General features: G+C 38.9%; 1 protein-coding gene across 1 annotated transcript in view; it reads right to left on the reverse strand.

Moving 5' to 3' along the window:
- The window catches only part of CPSF100 (cleavage and polyadenylation specificity factor 100), a 435,702-nt gene that overhangs the window by 359,062 nt on the left and 59,974 nt on the right, over positions 1 to 16,666 (reverse strand). The window contains exon 6 of the mRNA XM_089411014.1: positions 83 to 177. Within this exon, the coding sequence (XP_089267140.1) occupies positions 83 to 177 (95 nt within the window). The remainder of the gene's footprint in view (positions 1 to 82; positions 178 to 16,666) is intronic.

The following is a 16,666-nucleotide window of genomic DNA, read 5'->3' on the forward strand; positions in this document are numbered from 1 at the left end:
GTTAGAAACATAAATGAGTCTTTCTGGCATCTCCACTCTTTAGAATGGATTCAATTTTGGACATTTTAGCTTGTTTAACTACCTGGTCCAAACATAAAATAAGCTCGAGCACACGACCTGCTGTCTCCACAGGGAGGAGCACATTGCCATCTCCACGTAGCACCTTTAATATCATATCTGGAAAAGTCAGGACCACGTTAGGATAATATATTCTTCTATAAGTAATAAGTTGGCATTCATAATTATTCATGTAACCAACGTACCTTGAAGATAACAGTAGAGAGAAGATGCACAACTGTTATATGGGTTTGCATACGAATGACAGTACAGTAAACTGTAAAACTCTTGATGCACACTAAAAGGCAACTCAACTCTAAACTCACTAAGCTCAAACAATTAAAGATGGACAACAGCCACAGTGGAAATCTCGATTTCGTGATCAGTTTCTTGACATTTCTGTTCTATTTTTTAATAGAACAATTGACTATAGAGCTGACTATATACATCTCCACCGGTATGTTTACATTGATTATTTTGATAACAGAAGCATGCAAACAGAAGAATTCCTCTTCTTCTATTTGTGAATAGATTAATTGACTATAGAGCTGACTACATACATCTCAGCCTATATGTTTACATTGATTACTTTGATAACAGAAGCATGCAAACAGAAACTTTCTTGTGACTCTCAATTTTAAAAGTATCAAGTAAAATAAAATATATCTTAAATAATCAATGTCAATAAGGGTACTCAAAATAGTTGTACGATTCAATCGGTTGCTTTCCAAAGAAACTACAGATGGGAATGCTAAAGATGGAACACAGGATGTCGATGTGGATGTGGATGGATGTGGATGTTATTGATGATTACTTGGGTAAAGGAGTTATGGACAACCATCTAGAGATTGCATTGCAGCTAAAAATGCAAACAGAGAGTCGACCAAGTAATGTCTGCATTAATTTGACTTGTTTTAACAGAGCTTGTTACCTTCTATATATACATGCATGTAACAAGAGTTCTGTGCAAAAGTTGCTTCCGAATGGCTGGCTCCTTCTCTGTCATGTTTGTGTTTGTGTATATCGTTTATAACCCTAATGCTTCCTCTAGTTTTTCATTGTATCAGAGCAGAGTGTTAATGCCGCTGTTCTGCCAAAGAAATTATTCCCTGTTTGTGAAGGAAAGAGAATGTCCACATCTCCAAGTAGTGCTTTTGGGTAGCCTTCAACCTGCTGACATTATTCATTTTATTGAAGTTTTTAATTTGATATGCAATTGATTCTCTCACTCTGAAATCGATTCAAAGTGTTGATGTTGCTAATTCATTCTATGTGCAATTAATTTTCACTTTATTGCAGCTATCAAAATGCAGAGCACAGTATATGAATCCTCCAAAACCGCTGCCAATAAACCACAAATTGCGGCAATTACATTGTGATATAATCAGTAACTGTATTCACAGGAGTAGCTTGCCGGAATTGATTAAGAGAGCCCACTCAAATTAAAATAGTCCACCTCAATCTCAGAGATGCAGCCTCAAGTAACTCATCCAGAATTAACAAAGAATTTATAAGTCAAAAATTCTGAACTGAAGTTTGAACCACTCAGAGAGTTAAGAGACATTAATTATTATTTTTGGCACAAGCACAAAATTCCTGTAGCAGCAGAATGAGTTTGGCATAACTATTTAATTCAACAAGCAGAGATCTTGACAGTTTCATCATCAACCCCACACCTGCATGAACTAGATCACCTACTTTGGTGTAGTGGTTTTTCTTCTTGCCGAAATAGCTTGTGTGCTCTTTGAAATGTATAATCTGTAGCAAATAACGAATAGTCAGCTTCATCCTCTTACATGAATCCTTCCTGTTGTAAGCCATGTCACCCACCCATGTGGGTAACCCATAGGAGAAAATTTTCTACTGTTTTTTCAGCTTGCCAGCCAGCAGCCCTATGATTATCCACAAATAGCTAGTCTCAGATGCCTTTCACCCTGTTATGAATAAAATATATATAAAAATAATAATGATAATTGTAATTAATTAATTAGTGATTAGTATAGAAAAGGCAGGTCTCTAAGGACATGACCATTTGTAAATAGGTACCTGCCTAGGTATATAAGCAGGCCCTCGCCCTCAATTGTAATCATATCTCATATCTTCAATACAATTCTTCTATAATATATTATCTGCCCCATGATGGACATTCTTATATACCAGATCTTCTGAGTATTTTGCTGCGTGACAGATGACTGGAAGAGCTTCTCGTTCAAAGGGAACAGACAGTCAGGTAGAGTGGAAAGATGCAGCCTATTGAAGATCCAAACGGTCTCTCATGATGATGAGCACAAGGCTCCCAAGAATGTGGGTTCAGGTCCCCTGTATTTGTGGAACATCGTTTAGATTATCAAGGACCTATTGAGCCAGTAGAACCACATAGGGTCGTTGTTCCAGAATCCAAGAAGAGGTTGGCATGGCTTCAAAGTACATTGCAAGATGCATAAGGGCATGCAGCTCCCCGAGGCACTTTCAGGAAAAGCAAACATCCTAAGAAGTGCTCAGGCTACGTAGCACTAATGAGTCACATCATTGATTCCGAGTCATCCAACCATCACGAGGCAGCAAGCCAACAAGTTTGGAAGGATGCCATCATGGAGGAATATCAGTCCATCATGAGGAATGTTGTGTGGGAAACTGTGCCAAGACCCGAGGGGAAGTCAGTGGTGGATGTTTCCACTGAATTTGGTGGATGTTTCCACTGAATAAATTCCCTCAGGATAGTTTTGCCAGTATTTTCTCTGCGGGATTGCCAGTATTTGGCATCCAAATTGTACTCAAATTATTTCACTGCTGCATAATAATAAAACTCTCAGTTGTTGCACTGGTTTTCCCAAATTGGGCTTTTCCAGGAACTTGTCCAAAAATAATCGTGTTATTTTTCTGTGTGTGTGCTAGCATTTCTTCCAACGTTTATTCTTCCGCAGTTTTATTTATGTAGATTGCAATGCAATTTATTCAGTATTTGTCTTAGCAAACAACAAATAAATTATTAAATAAAATTATCAAATTAGGAGAATAATTTCCAGTTGCTGCAATAGGATTCTGGTTTCCGGAATTTTCACATTTATGTTGTAGCAACAAGGCAAACATTCTCCTTAGGTCAAGGGTATTGATTGGGTGCCATGTAATGTGGCTAAGAAGAATGGCCCAGATAGCATCACGGCCCATAGTGCTCCCCCTATCAAACGGTTTTGACCATATTGCCAAGGGTTACTTGCCTAGTGGATAGAGTGAGTGCTTCAAAGCATCAAGCAAGTATTTTTACCACTCAAGTGTTATGTGACGAAATGGAGGAATGGTAAATGTGCCTAGGGTTTCACCATTGGTCAGGGGAAATTGACTTGGTTCCAAGTCACGACTTGGTTAGTTGGTGACCGAGCACTAGTGTTATTTTTACCTCAGTCAGGGGATACCTGACCATATCTGATCAATAAACTGTCGTGGATATTTCACTAAACAGTTTGTCACAACAAAACTGATAATATTACATTTAAAATCTGAAATTCTAGACTATTACAGTTTTATTAAATTTTTGGATTTGTAGATCTACTATTAATAGTGCATGCATGTGAATGAAAATTATGCAGAAAATAGAGAACAGCAAAATAAAAGCCCACATGCACATATAACACAAGATATGTTATGGGAAACCCTTTCGAAAGAAAAACCCAACTGGAAGGTAAGGCCGCTCCACTCTCTTTCCCAGTCTAGAAATATAGCTGCGAGTACAAAAAAGTATGGCATATGGCCATGGGCTGCTACAATGCACAAATCGTCTCTATGTGCTCTACCTCCTATCCCTCTTGGCTACTTTCACTCAGTGATGGAACAAATGCACTTGAAAGAATGGAATGTCTCTTCCTCCTAGTGGCCCAGTTATAACACAGCGTGATAGCCTACTGATGGTTAAGTTTGACTACATCAACTCTTAAGCAGAGTTACAATATAGACTCTTCTACATATTTTTACATCATAATCACGTGGCTAGCCCCTTTTCCATGAATAATGGGGGCTGACATGGCATCCTCTCGAACTATGGTGGTGAAAACAGGAAGGTCAACTTCTAAGTGGCATAACTTTCACATACGGACTCCAATTGACGCGCTTCTTGTGTCGTTCGAAAGGTCTATGTGTGTAGAATAGCATGAAAAGGTGCGGCGCTAAAGCGACAAAGTTTTTCTCCCAAAAAAGGTCTTTTGATTCCTCAAAACGCTCCTAGAAGGTTTTAGACCCTATTTTGCCAAACTGAGTCTCGTCAGTAAAAACAGTGATGTGCACTCGTTCCTCCACTTTTTCCACTCTTAATGCATCAAGATGGATGACAAACAATATAATGATCAAATCCGGATTACATCTCCCCATTTTGGGAGGCTTTTGGTCCCCAAAAGCTTCTACTGAATGAGGTGAGGAAATTTTTCCTCCACCTTCTCTCTAGTGTACCATTTAGCTTTGCCTAGAAGTTGTCCTTTCAACCCAATCTGCCAAAGGTCATGTTGCCCCTATCTTGTAGTTTTGGACCTCTTTTGCAAAATTGTATCTTTTGTCAACTCTGCTTGAGCATCTAGTGCCAAATCCTCCACAGAAGGTAGGACCTGTTCCTCTTCTTGATCTAGCATGGAAGGCTCATAGAGTTTCAAATTCTCTACATTCACAACTGAGTAAATGCACATCTATGGTGGTAAGCTTAGTTGATATGCATTATCACCCGCCTTTTCCAATATCTCAAAGTGACCATAACTCAGAGCCTTGATTTTCTTAACAAGCCCTTGCAGCCTCTCCTTGTTCAACTGTAGCCATACTCTGTCTCCCACCTTGAATGATTTCTCTGTTCTTTGTTGATCATGCGTAGCCTTATATTTCTCTTGCGACTTTTGCAATGTCTCTTGTACTTGTAGATGGATCTGCCTGATCTTCTCTATAAAATTTTCAGCCCTCAAGGCGTCTCCTATAAGATCTTCCCTCACTCCTCCTTGTTGCCCATATGCAATGTCCAAAGGTGAAGGCGGAAAATATCCAAAACATGTTTCAAATGGTGACTTTCCTATAGAAGTGTGATTGCTCTGTTGTAAGAATGTTGTATATATTTCAGATTTTCATCCCAAGTCTTCGGATGCTTCTGGTTGTATCCCCTCAGAAGCTGCACCAAAGTCTTGTTGACTACTTCTGTTTGTCCATCTGTCTGGGAATGGAATGTTGTAGATCTCTTCACTTTGTGTCCATCTTCTCCCACAATGTAGTCCAAAATGCACTATGAAATCTCATATCCATGTCTGAAACAATGCTCCTTGGTATCCCAAATGTGCACTAAGACTTGTCAAAAGAACAAGTTTGTTAATTCTTGTCCACTTATGGTCTTTTCACAGGGCATCAAAAAACACATCTTATTGAACTTGTCAACTACCACGAATAGGTAGTCATGTCCCTTTCTGGCCGGTAAACCTCCCACAAAGTCCATGGAAATGCTTTCCCAAGGACGAGTGGGTACAAGTAAAGGATGATATAGACCCCGTTTCCTATTGCTAGACTTGCTAGTACAACAAAGCACGCATCCCCTTATGAACATACCTACTTGCTCTTGCATTTTGGGCCAATACACATACCTCTGCAAGTTGGCCACGACCTTCCCTACACCAAAGTGCCCTACAACCTTGGAGGTGTGAGCCTCTATAATTAGTTGCAATCTCTCACCTTTAGGAACACATAGCTTATCCATCCTGTACGGTAACCCATCCTAGAGATGGCAGTCAACAGTGTTGTCACCATCATGCGCATGACTATAACTCTGCCACTGTTGAAACACCTCCTTGAAGTCCTCATTTTTTGAATATGCTTCTCTGAACGCATCATGGGTGAATGGCTCCATGTGCATAAGATTCCCCAACATTGTGATCTTTGTTGTGGGTAGCCTTGAAAGCATGTCAACCAACTCATTTGAGATGCCCTTCTTATACTTGATCACCAAATGAAACTGTTGTAAAAACCCCATCCACTTGTAGCGCCTAGTTTGTTGTAGCTTACTCTGGGCTTGCAAGTACTGCAACAGTTGGTGATCTATGTGTATTATGGTCTCCTTTCCCATCAAATAGTGCTTCCACTTCTTCACAGCTTGTACCAGGGCATAAAGCTCCTTATCGTAGGTAGGGTAGTTAAGAACTGCCCCCTGAAATACTTCAAAGTCGTAGCATACAGGCCTTCCTCCCTACATCAAGACAACTCTCATAGCATACCCACTCGCATTTGTCTCCACTTCAAAGGGCCGCTACAAGATTAGTAATGCCAGAACTGGGGCTTGACTGATCTTCTTTAGCTCCTCGAAAGCCCTTTGTTGACCTTTTCCCCACTGGAAACTCTTGCCACTTGTTGTTATGGCATCGAGCGGCGCTACTATTGCTAAAAATGAGGTTATGAATTTCCTCAGGTATGTGTTGCCCCAATGAATCTCCTAACCTCAGAAACATTAGTAAGCACTGGCTTTTTCATGATGGCCTCCATCTTGAAAATATCTATCTTCAGCTCTACTCCACCTATCACATACCCCAGATACACCAAAGGTCATTGTGCAAACTCACACTTCTTGAGATTTGCAAGCAGTTGGAGCTTCTTTAATGTTTCCAGAACTTGCGTCAAATGTGAGATGTGCTATTCCCAGGTAGGCATTGTATACTAGTATATCATCCAAATAGACAATAACAAATGAATCTATAAAAGGCCGCAGTACCTCATTCATTAATCTCATAAACGTAGTTGGTGCATTGCATAGGCCAAATGGCATGACTAACCACTCATACAAACCTTGCCTGGTTTTGAAGGCGGTCTTCCAGGTATCTTCTTCTTTGACTCGAACTTAGTGATATCCAAACTTTAAGTCCAACTTGGCAAAATATTTTGCTTGTTGCAATTGATCCAATGGGTCATCTATCCTGGGCATGGGTATCTGTTCTTGAGCAAGATTTTGTTCAACGCGTGTAATCTATACACATCTGCCAAGTCCCATCCTTCTTTGGCACAATGATGATAGGTAACCCACATGGTGATGTATTCAACCAAATGACACCATGTTCTAGCAGTTGTTGCAATTGTTTCTTCACATCACTTGCTTCTAGAATAGACTTCCTGTACAACACATTGTTTGGCAATGGGGAGTCTGGTAATGGTTGGATCTCGTGCTCCACTTCCCTCTTAGGTGGTAACCCTTTAGGATCTTGGAACACTTCCCTGTATGCCTATAGCAACTCTTCCAATTGTTGTTTTTGTTTCTTCGTACACCACTCCAGGGACACCTTGCCTCTCACTGACTCTTCTACAGTCTGACTTTCTCTTAAAACAATATGTAATGTTCCTTTTTCTGTTATTTCTTTATGACATGGTTAGGATGGACTTTCAAAGTTGGGGGCAGACAAGTAACAGGTGCAGGTTGGTGTCATCAGCGGGCCGAGGGGCTTTTGGAGGGGTTTTGAGGAGTTTCTATGAGGTCCGATGGCATTCGATTGATATATTCCATCATCCGCACAATTTTCCTTTCGTTTTGGTGCATTCTGACAACTTTCAAAACACAGAGTTATTATTGGGCATGACTGAATTAATTACGTTTAAGGTCGCATTCTGGGAGGAATACTTGACAGAACGCCTTAGTGTAATAGCTCGTTGGAACCAGAACGAGAGGATCTACAGGATGGGATGGTTAGATGTGAGTTTCAGTGACCTGAGGAGACATGGTGGCCAATTTACCCTTTTCCCGCATCAAGAAAGAACATATCAATTAAAATAAAAGAGGGAAAAGTGTTCCATGATTAAAATAATCATAAAATAGGAGGTTCTAAGGGGACCATCAGATCTATAAAAGAGGAGAAGGAGGCCATTGGAGGACATCTTGGATTTGATATTGTTTCTTGTATGAGAGGTTGAGAACCCATTTCACTACTCCAATGGTAGCCCCAGGAAGGAAACTCTCGAGTGATTCAGTGAGATTGGGCGAGTACCCATCTCCCCTTGGTGGATTCATCCAAATCACAGAAGAGCTCAGCAATACAGTGCAGTTCAATTTGGAGGGCTAACATAGCATCTTGGAGGCCAGCTTTTCAATTCAGTTATTTTGATTGTATGTGCATGTAACCCCAATTTACCCATTATAATAAAAGCTAAGAAATTTCTTGTTCATTGTTTTATTGGATTGTAGTGCTCTATTTGTTGTATTTTACATGGCAATCTTCCGCTAATAAAATGTAATTTTATGGTGAAATTGGGTTGAGTTAAATTTCTGCATAATTAGCAAATTATCCTGTTTGGGACATTACACAATAAAACATACTTCTTGCTAGAACTAATCAATTTCTTGGCTTGGTTGGCACTTACCAGTGAAATTTTCAACTTGCCTTTGTGCACCTTGATGATGAATGATTTTCCGTCCTTGAGGAGCCAATACTGATTAGATCTCCGCATGAATATTGCATCTCGCGTGTACATCTAGGGACTCCCAAACACAACTCCACATACATCAAGGGTAACCACATCTAGATCTACTTCATCAATAAAATTAGCATTGATAGCAAATGTAATTTTGCGCTGTTATGTTACCTTTAAGCTCTACATCCTTATTTACCCATCCCTGTCGATATGGGTTTGGATGATCACGAACTTTCAGCCCCAACTTCTTGATCAACTCTGTTGCAATGAGATTCACCTATGATCCTAAGTCAAACAAAGCATAAATATTTGTCTTCTTAACCTATATCTTTATATGGAATAGGTTGGCCATTTCTTTCTCTTCCTGTTGTTGAAGACTACTCAGATTCACCTCCTTTTGCACTAATGTACAGACGATCTTCTCATCCACATCCAAGATGGCTTTCGACTTGGTTGCTCGAATATGTGGCCATGAGAATCTTCTTCTTATTATCTTTTTGTTTGTTCTTCGGGTTCAACTTTGGATGTAACTTTCTAGCACTTCTCCTCTGTATGGCCATCAATGTTGCAGTGGTTGTTGGTGTTGATTTGGGGTAGCATCGAATGTGCTCTAGCCATGAAAATTGGTGGAGAGGCTAAAGCACATGAGATCTCCAAGACCCAAAAATCATTTTGGAAAATTCCATCCGGATGAGGAGTTATTAAAATAGTTAATATTTTTAATGCGTTCCTAAGTCTAAACTTAGGAAAATAAAAATATTAATGGGTATTAATAAAGATAAGGATGAGAAGCTTCTAAGAGACGAAGAATCAAGTCTATTTTAATCTTAGCCATTGATTACGAACTTAATCTTGGTCGTTGATTCATCAAGAGGAAAAGTATAAGAGGAGGCTTGAGGGTCAATTGGAGACACACGAGGGGAGACCAGTCAGTTCGATTTCTGGAGTGTGGTTTGTTGAAAAATTCAAACTAGAGGTCTGGATTGCAGTGAGAAGCAGCGTGTACATAACAGAGAGGCAAGGATAATGTCAGAGGACTAGCGCAAAGATCAGATAGGCAGACGCAGAGGCAGTTGGATTGCGCAGTGACTGGAGGGCCTGTGTGGGTGACGCAGAGAGGCCAAGCGCTGACGCAGTGAGGCAAAGCGCTGATGCAGAGGGTCTGGGAGCTGCGCAGAGACTAGTTGGATTGACGCTGAGCCTAGGGGAAGCGCCTGAGGATTTTATGGTATTATTGCCGTGTGGTTATCTCTATTGGGTGAGCCAGTTTGGCACCCTAGTTGTACTCAAGAAAAGCTGATTAATAAAATCCTCCCCTGCTGTATTGGTTTTCCCGCATTGGGTTTTTCCGGGGACAATTGTCCAAAAATAATTGTGTTGATGTGTTTGATTCTTGTGCATGTATTTGTTTCTACATAATGGTGTGATATCTGCACTAGAATTTATTTTAATATTTACTGAAGGGATTTCGTAAATAACTTATTGGAAAATAAGTAGGTAAAATAAATTAGTTGTTGCAGTAATAGAATTTTCACATGGTATCAAAGCAAAGAATCAAAGACAGAAAGGGAAAATCAATTATGGGTCAAGATCATGATACAGAGGCACCTAAGTCAGGAGACTCGTGCAGATTTTCAGAAAATTTCATAAGAGATAGAAATTTCGATTTCTCTATGTTGGCTTCCAAATTGGAAGAAGAAGTTGCTTGTGTAACAATCTCTGCATCATCAGATGTATGGTATATAGACAGTGGAGCCTCCTGGCATATGACAAGAATCCGGGAATGTTTCTCAAATTATCAGGACGAAAGAATGAATTTTTAGATCACCATGGGGAATAACACAAAGTGTACTCCAGTAACGAAGGGTACCATAGTTTTTCAAACAGAAACGGAAGAGCAGTTCCGAGCTACCAACGTGTTGCATGTGCTAGGACTGGGGATGAATTTACTTTCCGTATCACAACTTCAAAGCAAGGGCTATGACATTTTCTTCATTAAAGAGAAAGTATATGTCAAACACCCGAGTTGGAAAAAGAAAGTGCAGATCGGAATCAGAAGTAACAGGTTGTACAGGTTACAGCTAGAATCACCAATGGCACTAATAGGCAGTAAAGGAGACAGATTTGAATGAACTATGGCACAGAAGAATGGGACATTTGCACCATGGGCTCTGAGAATTCTCAGGAAAACTGTAACAGGAGTTCCAGATCTCAGTACAGAACGAGATGATGTATGCAGAGGATGTGCTTTGGGCAAGTATGCTAAAGCAAGGTTTCCTAGAAGTAAAAATAGGGCCAAGAGTGTACTAGGATTGATACACTCAGATATCTGCGGACCAATGTCAACTAAAGCTCTTAGTGGTGCCGAATACTTCGTCACCTTCATCGATGACCACTCTAAGAAAACTTAGATTTATTTTCTGAAAACCAAGGACGAGGTTTTCTGTCGATTCAAAGATCTGACAGGAAAGAAAATAAAAGTTTTGCGCTCAAACAATGATGGAGAATATGTCGATAAGGACTTCACCGATTTTTGTGCTAGGGAGGGCATCAGAAGGGAGTGGACAACTCCCTACAATCCGAAGCAGAATGGAATAGCATAAAGGAAAAAGCAGCTAGGGCCATGATGTATGATCAGGAAATGCCAAACTTCCTTTAGGCAAAAGCATGCAGCATGGCAGTCTATGTCCATAATAGAACTCCTCATAGGGCATTGGGCAAGATTACTACAGAGAAAGTCTTCATCGGGAAGACACCTGAAGTCAGTCATTTCAGGATATTTAGGAGTTTAGCATATTGTCTTATACCTGAGGAGAAGAGGAAGAAATTAGATCAAACTGCAGAAAAAGGATATCTAGTGGTATATAGAAAGAACACTAAGGCATATAGAATCTATTTTCCAGGGAGCAAGAAGGTAGTAGTTTGACGAGATATGAAGTTCATGGAAAATAGGGCCTTCAGAAAATCTCGAGAAATGCCTTTCGAGGAGCAGTCAAAAGATGAGTCGTTGGTCAAACCACTTCAACCAGCGGAAGCCAAGAATTCTCCTTCAGAACAATAAGAATCACAAGAAGAGGAGGAGCTAACATATGCACCTACTACCAAGGGAAGAAAGAGCCAAGAACTCCGACGGATTCTGCGGAATGCAGAAGATTTCATCGGTGCACCCAGGAACAATAAAAGGGAGCGAAGACAGCCAAATAGATATCAGGGCTTAGTAGCTCAGGATGGGAAGCCTTCCAGTTTTTAGGAAGCCGCTCAACATCAAGTTTGGATGGATGCAATGGTAGAGGAGTACAGCTCTATAATGGTTAATGATGTTTGGGAAGTAGTGCCTAGGCCTCAAGACAAATCAATGGTAGGTTAAAGATGGATCTACAAGATTAAATACGTTGCATACGGCAGTGTGGAAAAATACAAAGCCAGGTTTATGGCTAAAGGGTATGCTCAGAAGAAAGGAATAGACTACGAAGAGACCTTCGCCCCAGTAACCAGGTATACATCTATTAGAACCGTGATATCTCTTGAAGCACAAATGGGATGGGAGATTCATCAGATGGATGTCAAAACGGCATTCTTGAACGGGGTGATAGAAGAGGAAGTATACATTGAACAGCCAGAAGGCTTTGAGACACATGAGAATAAGTCTCGTGTATGTAGATTGAAGAAAGCCTTGTATGGGCTCAAACAGGCACCTAAAGCATGGTATGGTCGAATTGATGGCTACTTGCAGAATATGGGGTTCGTCAAGAGTGATGCAGATCCCTGAAGCGAACAAAGTTCCTTCTACAGATTAATTACTCCAAAAGACTTGGAATATCAAGATATCCATGAGGATACAAATATTATATTAAATATGAATAAAAATGAATGAGATGAGAACAAGAGGCTTGCTTATATATCAGGCAAGTGTCTCTTCATGAAGAGTCATGTCTCATTTAGACATGCCTCTTCAACCTAATTACTAGTTAACTAATCATTATTACAATTTATCTTTATTATTTATATTTATATTATTTATATATATTTTATTCATTACATTGCCTCCTTCCTCAAAGAGCTTTGTCCTCAAAGCTTGTTGATGAAAAAAGGCTTGATCTCTTTTTCAGCTTCGAACGTCTTTCTCTCTCGGAATAGTCATCCTCGTCGATACAAGTTGATATGATCTTCTTAGTAACAAACAAAATTATCGCACTGAGAAGGGATCAGACCATCCCATATTAATCTTCTGTATAGCATTCTGATCACTGGAATTTTGTAACAACTTGTCAGCATAAGACGGAATTGATCTTACGTCATTATTCTCTGAAACATTAATTTGTTGTCTACGGTTTGAATGGTCCTGATACACAGCTTGGTTGATTTGTCTGTTCTCATGATTCGGATGCCGATATGGAACTTTTTTGGTTTGATTTCTCCTTATTGGGCATGTGCCAATTTTTATATTTTCTTCTGGCAAAGATGTTGTTGAGATGGTTACAGAACATTCACTTGGGATGTTCATTGTCTGAACTGCAACATCTACGTGTGTCGTTTCTTCAACTGACTTGTCTTCTTGAGTTGTCATATTCACTGGATCGGTATTTGTTGTTTTGTCATCAACTTGAATTCCTACATTTGATACTTCTTTCTCGATAAATTGTTGTACCTTGTTTTCTAATGACTTCTTATCCTTCTTAAGTTTCTTAATTTGCGTCAATAATTTTTCACTATGGTTTTTAAGTCGAGAAACTTCTTCATTTTTGTCAATAGTGATTTTGTCAATTTCATTTTGCATATTTTGTAATACTTTTTTACCTTGTTTAAAAATTACTTTTGAAATATCCGATATATCTTCTGGCGTTACTGAATTAGGTTTCAATGTAACATCTTGAAGTGTTATTTTCTTCTTCTTGTAAGAAAATGTTAAAAACTTTTTCTTACTATTTAAAATAAAGGAACCTAGAGTTTTCATCCATGGTGATCCCAAAAAAATGTCACTATCGTTAAAACATAAGGTTTTCACGGTGAATTGTGAGGTAAAAGTATAATCTCCAATATTTAGGTGTAGATTGCTTATATCGTATTGTTTGCCAAAAATATTTGTTTCAACTATATTTGATTCAGGAATCACCAATTGATTAGCACATTTAGGACTAACATAATTAATTCTTTCAGTAGGACTGATAGAGATTATGATGTCTCTTCCTGCAAGTGATCCTTTGATTTTAAATAGTGTGTAAACACATGTACTATGGGTTTCAGGAAGCCTTTCATTACTAGTCTCCATTTTTGCCTTGATGTTTTTACGTAAACAATATGTCAGCTGGAGCTATTTTTATTATAAAATATCACTTATTTCTTCTATATATATTTTTCAAATATTCTCCTTTAATGTGGATTGTTAAAAACTTGAATACCCTTTTATTAAAAAAAAATACTCCTTTATATTGTTGCCCTCTATATATGTATGTATTTCTTTATATTAAGACCCCTTTTCAAAATAACTTTATTATCTTATAATAATAATAGTTTTACTTCTTTTCTTTTAATAATAAATTGGTCCCTTTTTTTTATATACTTAATTACTTCCTTGATAAAATTTTAGTCTCACCCCACTTAATAAATATAAAGGTCACGTCTTTTCATATGACATGGTCACGATGTTAAAATACCATGGGCTATTACCATGGGTTGTTTTTAAAACCTCCGTTTAAATGTTCTCCACGTAAAAAGTAAAACGTATTCCTTTTTTATCTTTTTTTTTTTCTTTTTTTAAATACCATGGGTTGTTTCTAAAACCACGAGCTTCTACCAGGTGATTTATTTTTTTATGTTCTTTTATTTTTTTACTTTTTCTTCTTCTTCTTTTTTTAATTTATTTACTTATATCTTTTTTTTCTTGTCTCTTTTTTTTATGGCCAAAGGTCAACTAGCGAATTTTCTTTTAATTTTAATTTTAATTTTAATGGCCAAAGGCCTAGAAAAACGGGGAAAAGGAGAAACTCCCAAATTCTGAGCAAAATGCTTCAATTATACGGCAACAAGGTTGACGAATTTCGATAGCCAAAGACTTGGATCGGAGAACGAGTTTTGTGCACCGGTTAAACAACCTAGAGAACCGAACTCCTCTGATACCAAATGAAAAGAACAAAGTTCCTTCTACAAATTAATTACTCCAAAAAACTTGGAATATCAAGATATCCATGAGGATACAAATATTATATTAAATATGAATAAGAATGAATGAGAATTAATTACAAATGAGAACGAGAGGCTTGCTTATATATCAGGCAAGTGTCTCTTCATGAAGAGTCATGTCTCATTTAGACATGCATCTTCAACCTAATTATTAGTTAACTAATCATTATTACAATTTATCTTTATTGTTTATATTTATATTATTTATATATATTTTTACAATCCCAATCTCTACTATATGGTTGTAGAGAATGAGCCTCTAGTCCTAGTATTATATGTGGATGATCTCTTCCTGACAGGATCATCCAGGCTCATCGAGGACTGCAAGAAGAATCTAGCCACAAAGTTTGACATGAAGGATTTGGGACAGATGCATTATTTCCTGGGGTTGGAAGTTTGGCAACAAAAGGGTAAAATCTTCCTTGGACAAGGAAGATATGCTACAGAGATCTTGAAGAGATTCAGGATGCAGGACTATAGGCCGATGGCTACTCCAATGATCACCAACTGGAAGAAAATTGATGCATCAAAAGACAAAGATGTTGATCCCACCTTATACAAGTAGCTCATACGGTCCCTAATGTATCTGGTCAATACTGATTTGTGCTTGAATAGCGTCACTTGCTCACGCAGATGGCGGTGTAGACCTCCCAACTACTTGAAGAGTACATCTAGGTTCTTCGGGGAGATACGCAGCATTATGGCCATCTTTTCGAACTCTATGGTTTACTCCTGCATGCTTTGCCTCGGCTTTTGCCTAAAGTAGTGCCACCGGATCCATTGGTCCTCTACATAACCAATAGGATAAAATTGCGACTTAATGAAGGTTTCGAAGTCCTCCCACCTAGTCATTAGAGGCTCTCTCTCCAACCTCAGGGCCTCCTGTGGCTCTCCCACCAAGTCAGTGCATGACCCTCTAATTTTAGTCACGCAAATGAAATCTTATGTTCTTCCTCAATTTGATGGACGCTGAAATAAACTTCCAGTGATTCAGCGTTAAAACGTCGATCTGTTGATGGTACAACTTGATATCAACCTTCAGTTCCATTTTAAACAGGGACTGTGATTGGTTTACGGGACTCGAACTAGGTTGATCTTTTTTGGGTTCTTTCTTCGGTTGGTTCTTTGTTTCTTCCCGATCTCCCAATCCCCCTTCTAATTTGTCCTCTACATTTGAACTCCCATCTTCTCCAAATATCCCAAGCTTAATGCTCAAGGTCGCCATGAGGAGGTTTACATTGCGATTTATATCTGCAAATTGTTGTTCCAGCCACAAAAACCTCACCTCTGCAGGATCACAAGGGTCATTCACAGATTCGTCGACCATGATTAGAGTTTTATGATTTTCGGCCCCGCCAATCTAGATCCCATGCAAATCTCCACAAAATACCTAAATAAACCTAATCTGATACCAAAATGTTCGTAAACTGTCGTGGATATTCCACTAATCAGTTCGTCACAACAGATCTGATAATATTATATTTAAAATATGAAATTCTACACTATTACAGTTTTATTAGATTTTTGGATTTGTAGATCTATTGTTAATAGTGGATGCATATGAATGAAAATTATGCAAAAAATAGAGAACGGCAAAATAAACGCTCACACACACATATAACACAATATATGCTTTGGAAAACCCTTTCGAGAGAAAAACCCAGCTGGAAGGTGAGGCCACTCCGCTCTGTTTCTCTGTCTGGATATATGGTTGCGAGTACAAAGAAGTATGGTCTGTGACCCGTGGGCTATTGAAATGCGTAGATCCTCTCTGTGTGCTCTACCTCCTATCCCTCTTGGCTATATTTGCTCAACTATGGAACAAATGCACTCGAAAGAATGGAATGCCTCTTCCTCCTAATGACTTGGCTATAACATAGCCCGATAACCCACTAGTGGTTAAGCTTGACTACCTCAGCTCTTAACCCAAGTTACAATATAGACCCTTCTAGAGTCTTTGACATCATAATCACATGGCTAGCCCCTTTTTCCATGAATAATGGGGGCTGACATGGCATCCTCTCGA

The sequence above is a fragment of the Pinus tabuliformis genome, chromosome 3_1, assembly GCF_031772625.1.
Source record: "Pinus tabuliformis cultivar Carrire ecotype Pingquan chromosome 3_1, CPIR1, whole genome shotgun sequence".
Classification (NCBI taxonomy): Eukaryota; Viridiplantae; Streptophyta; class Pinopsida; order Pinales; family Pinaceae; genus Pinus; species Pinus tabuliformis.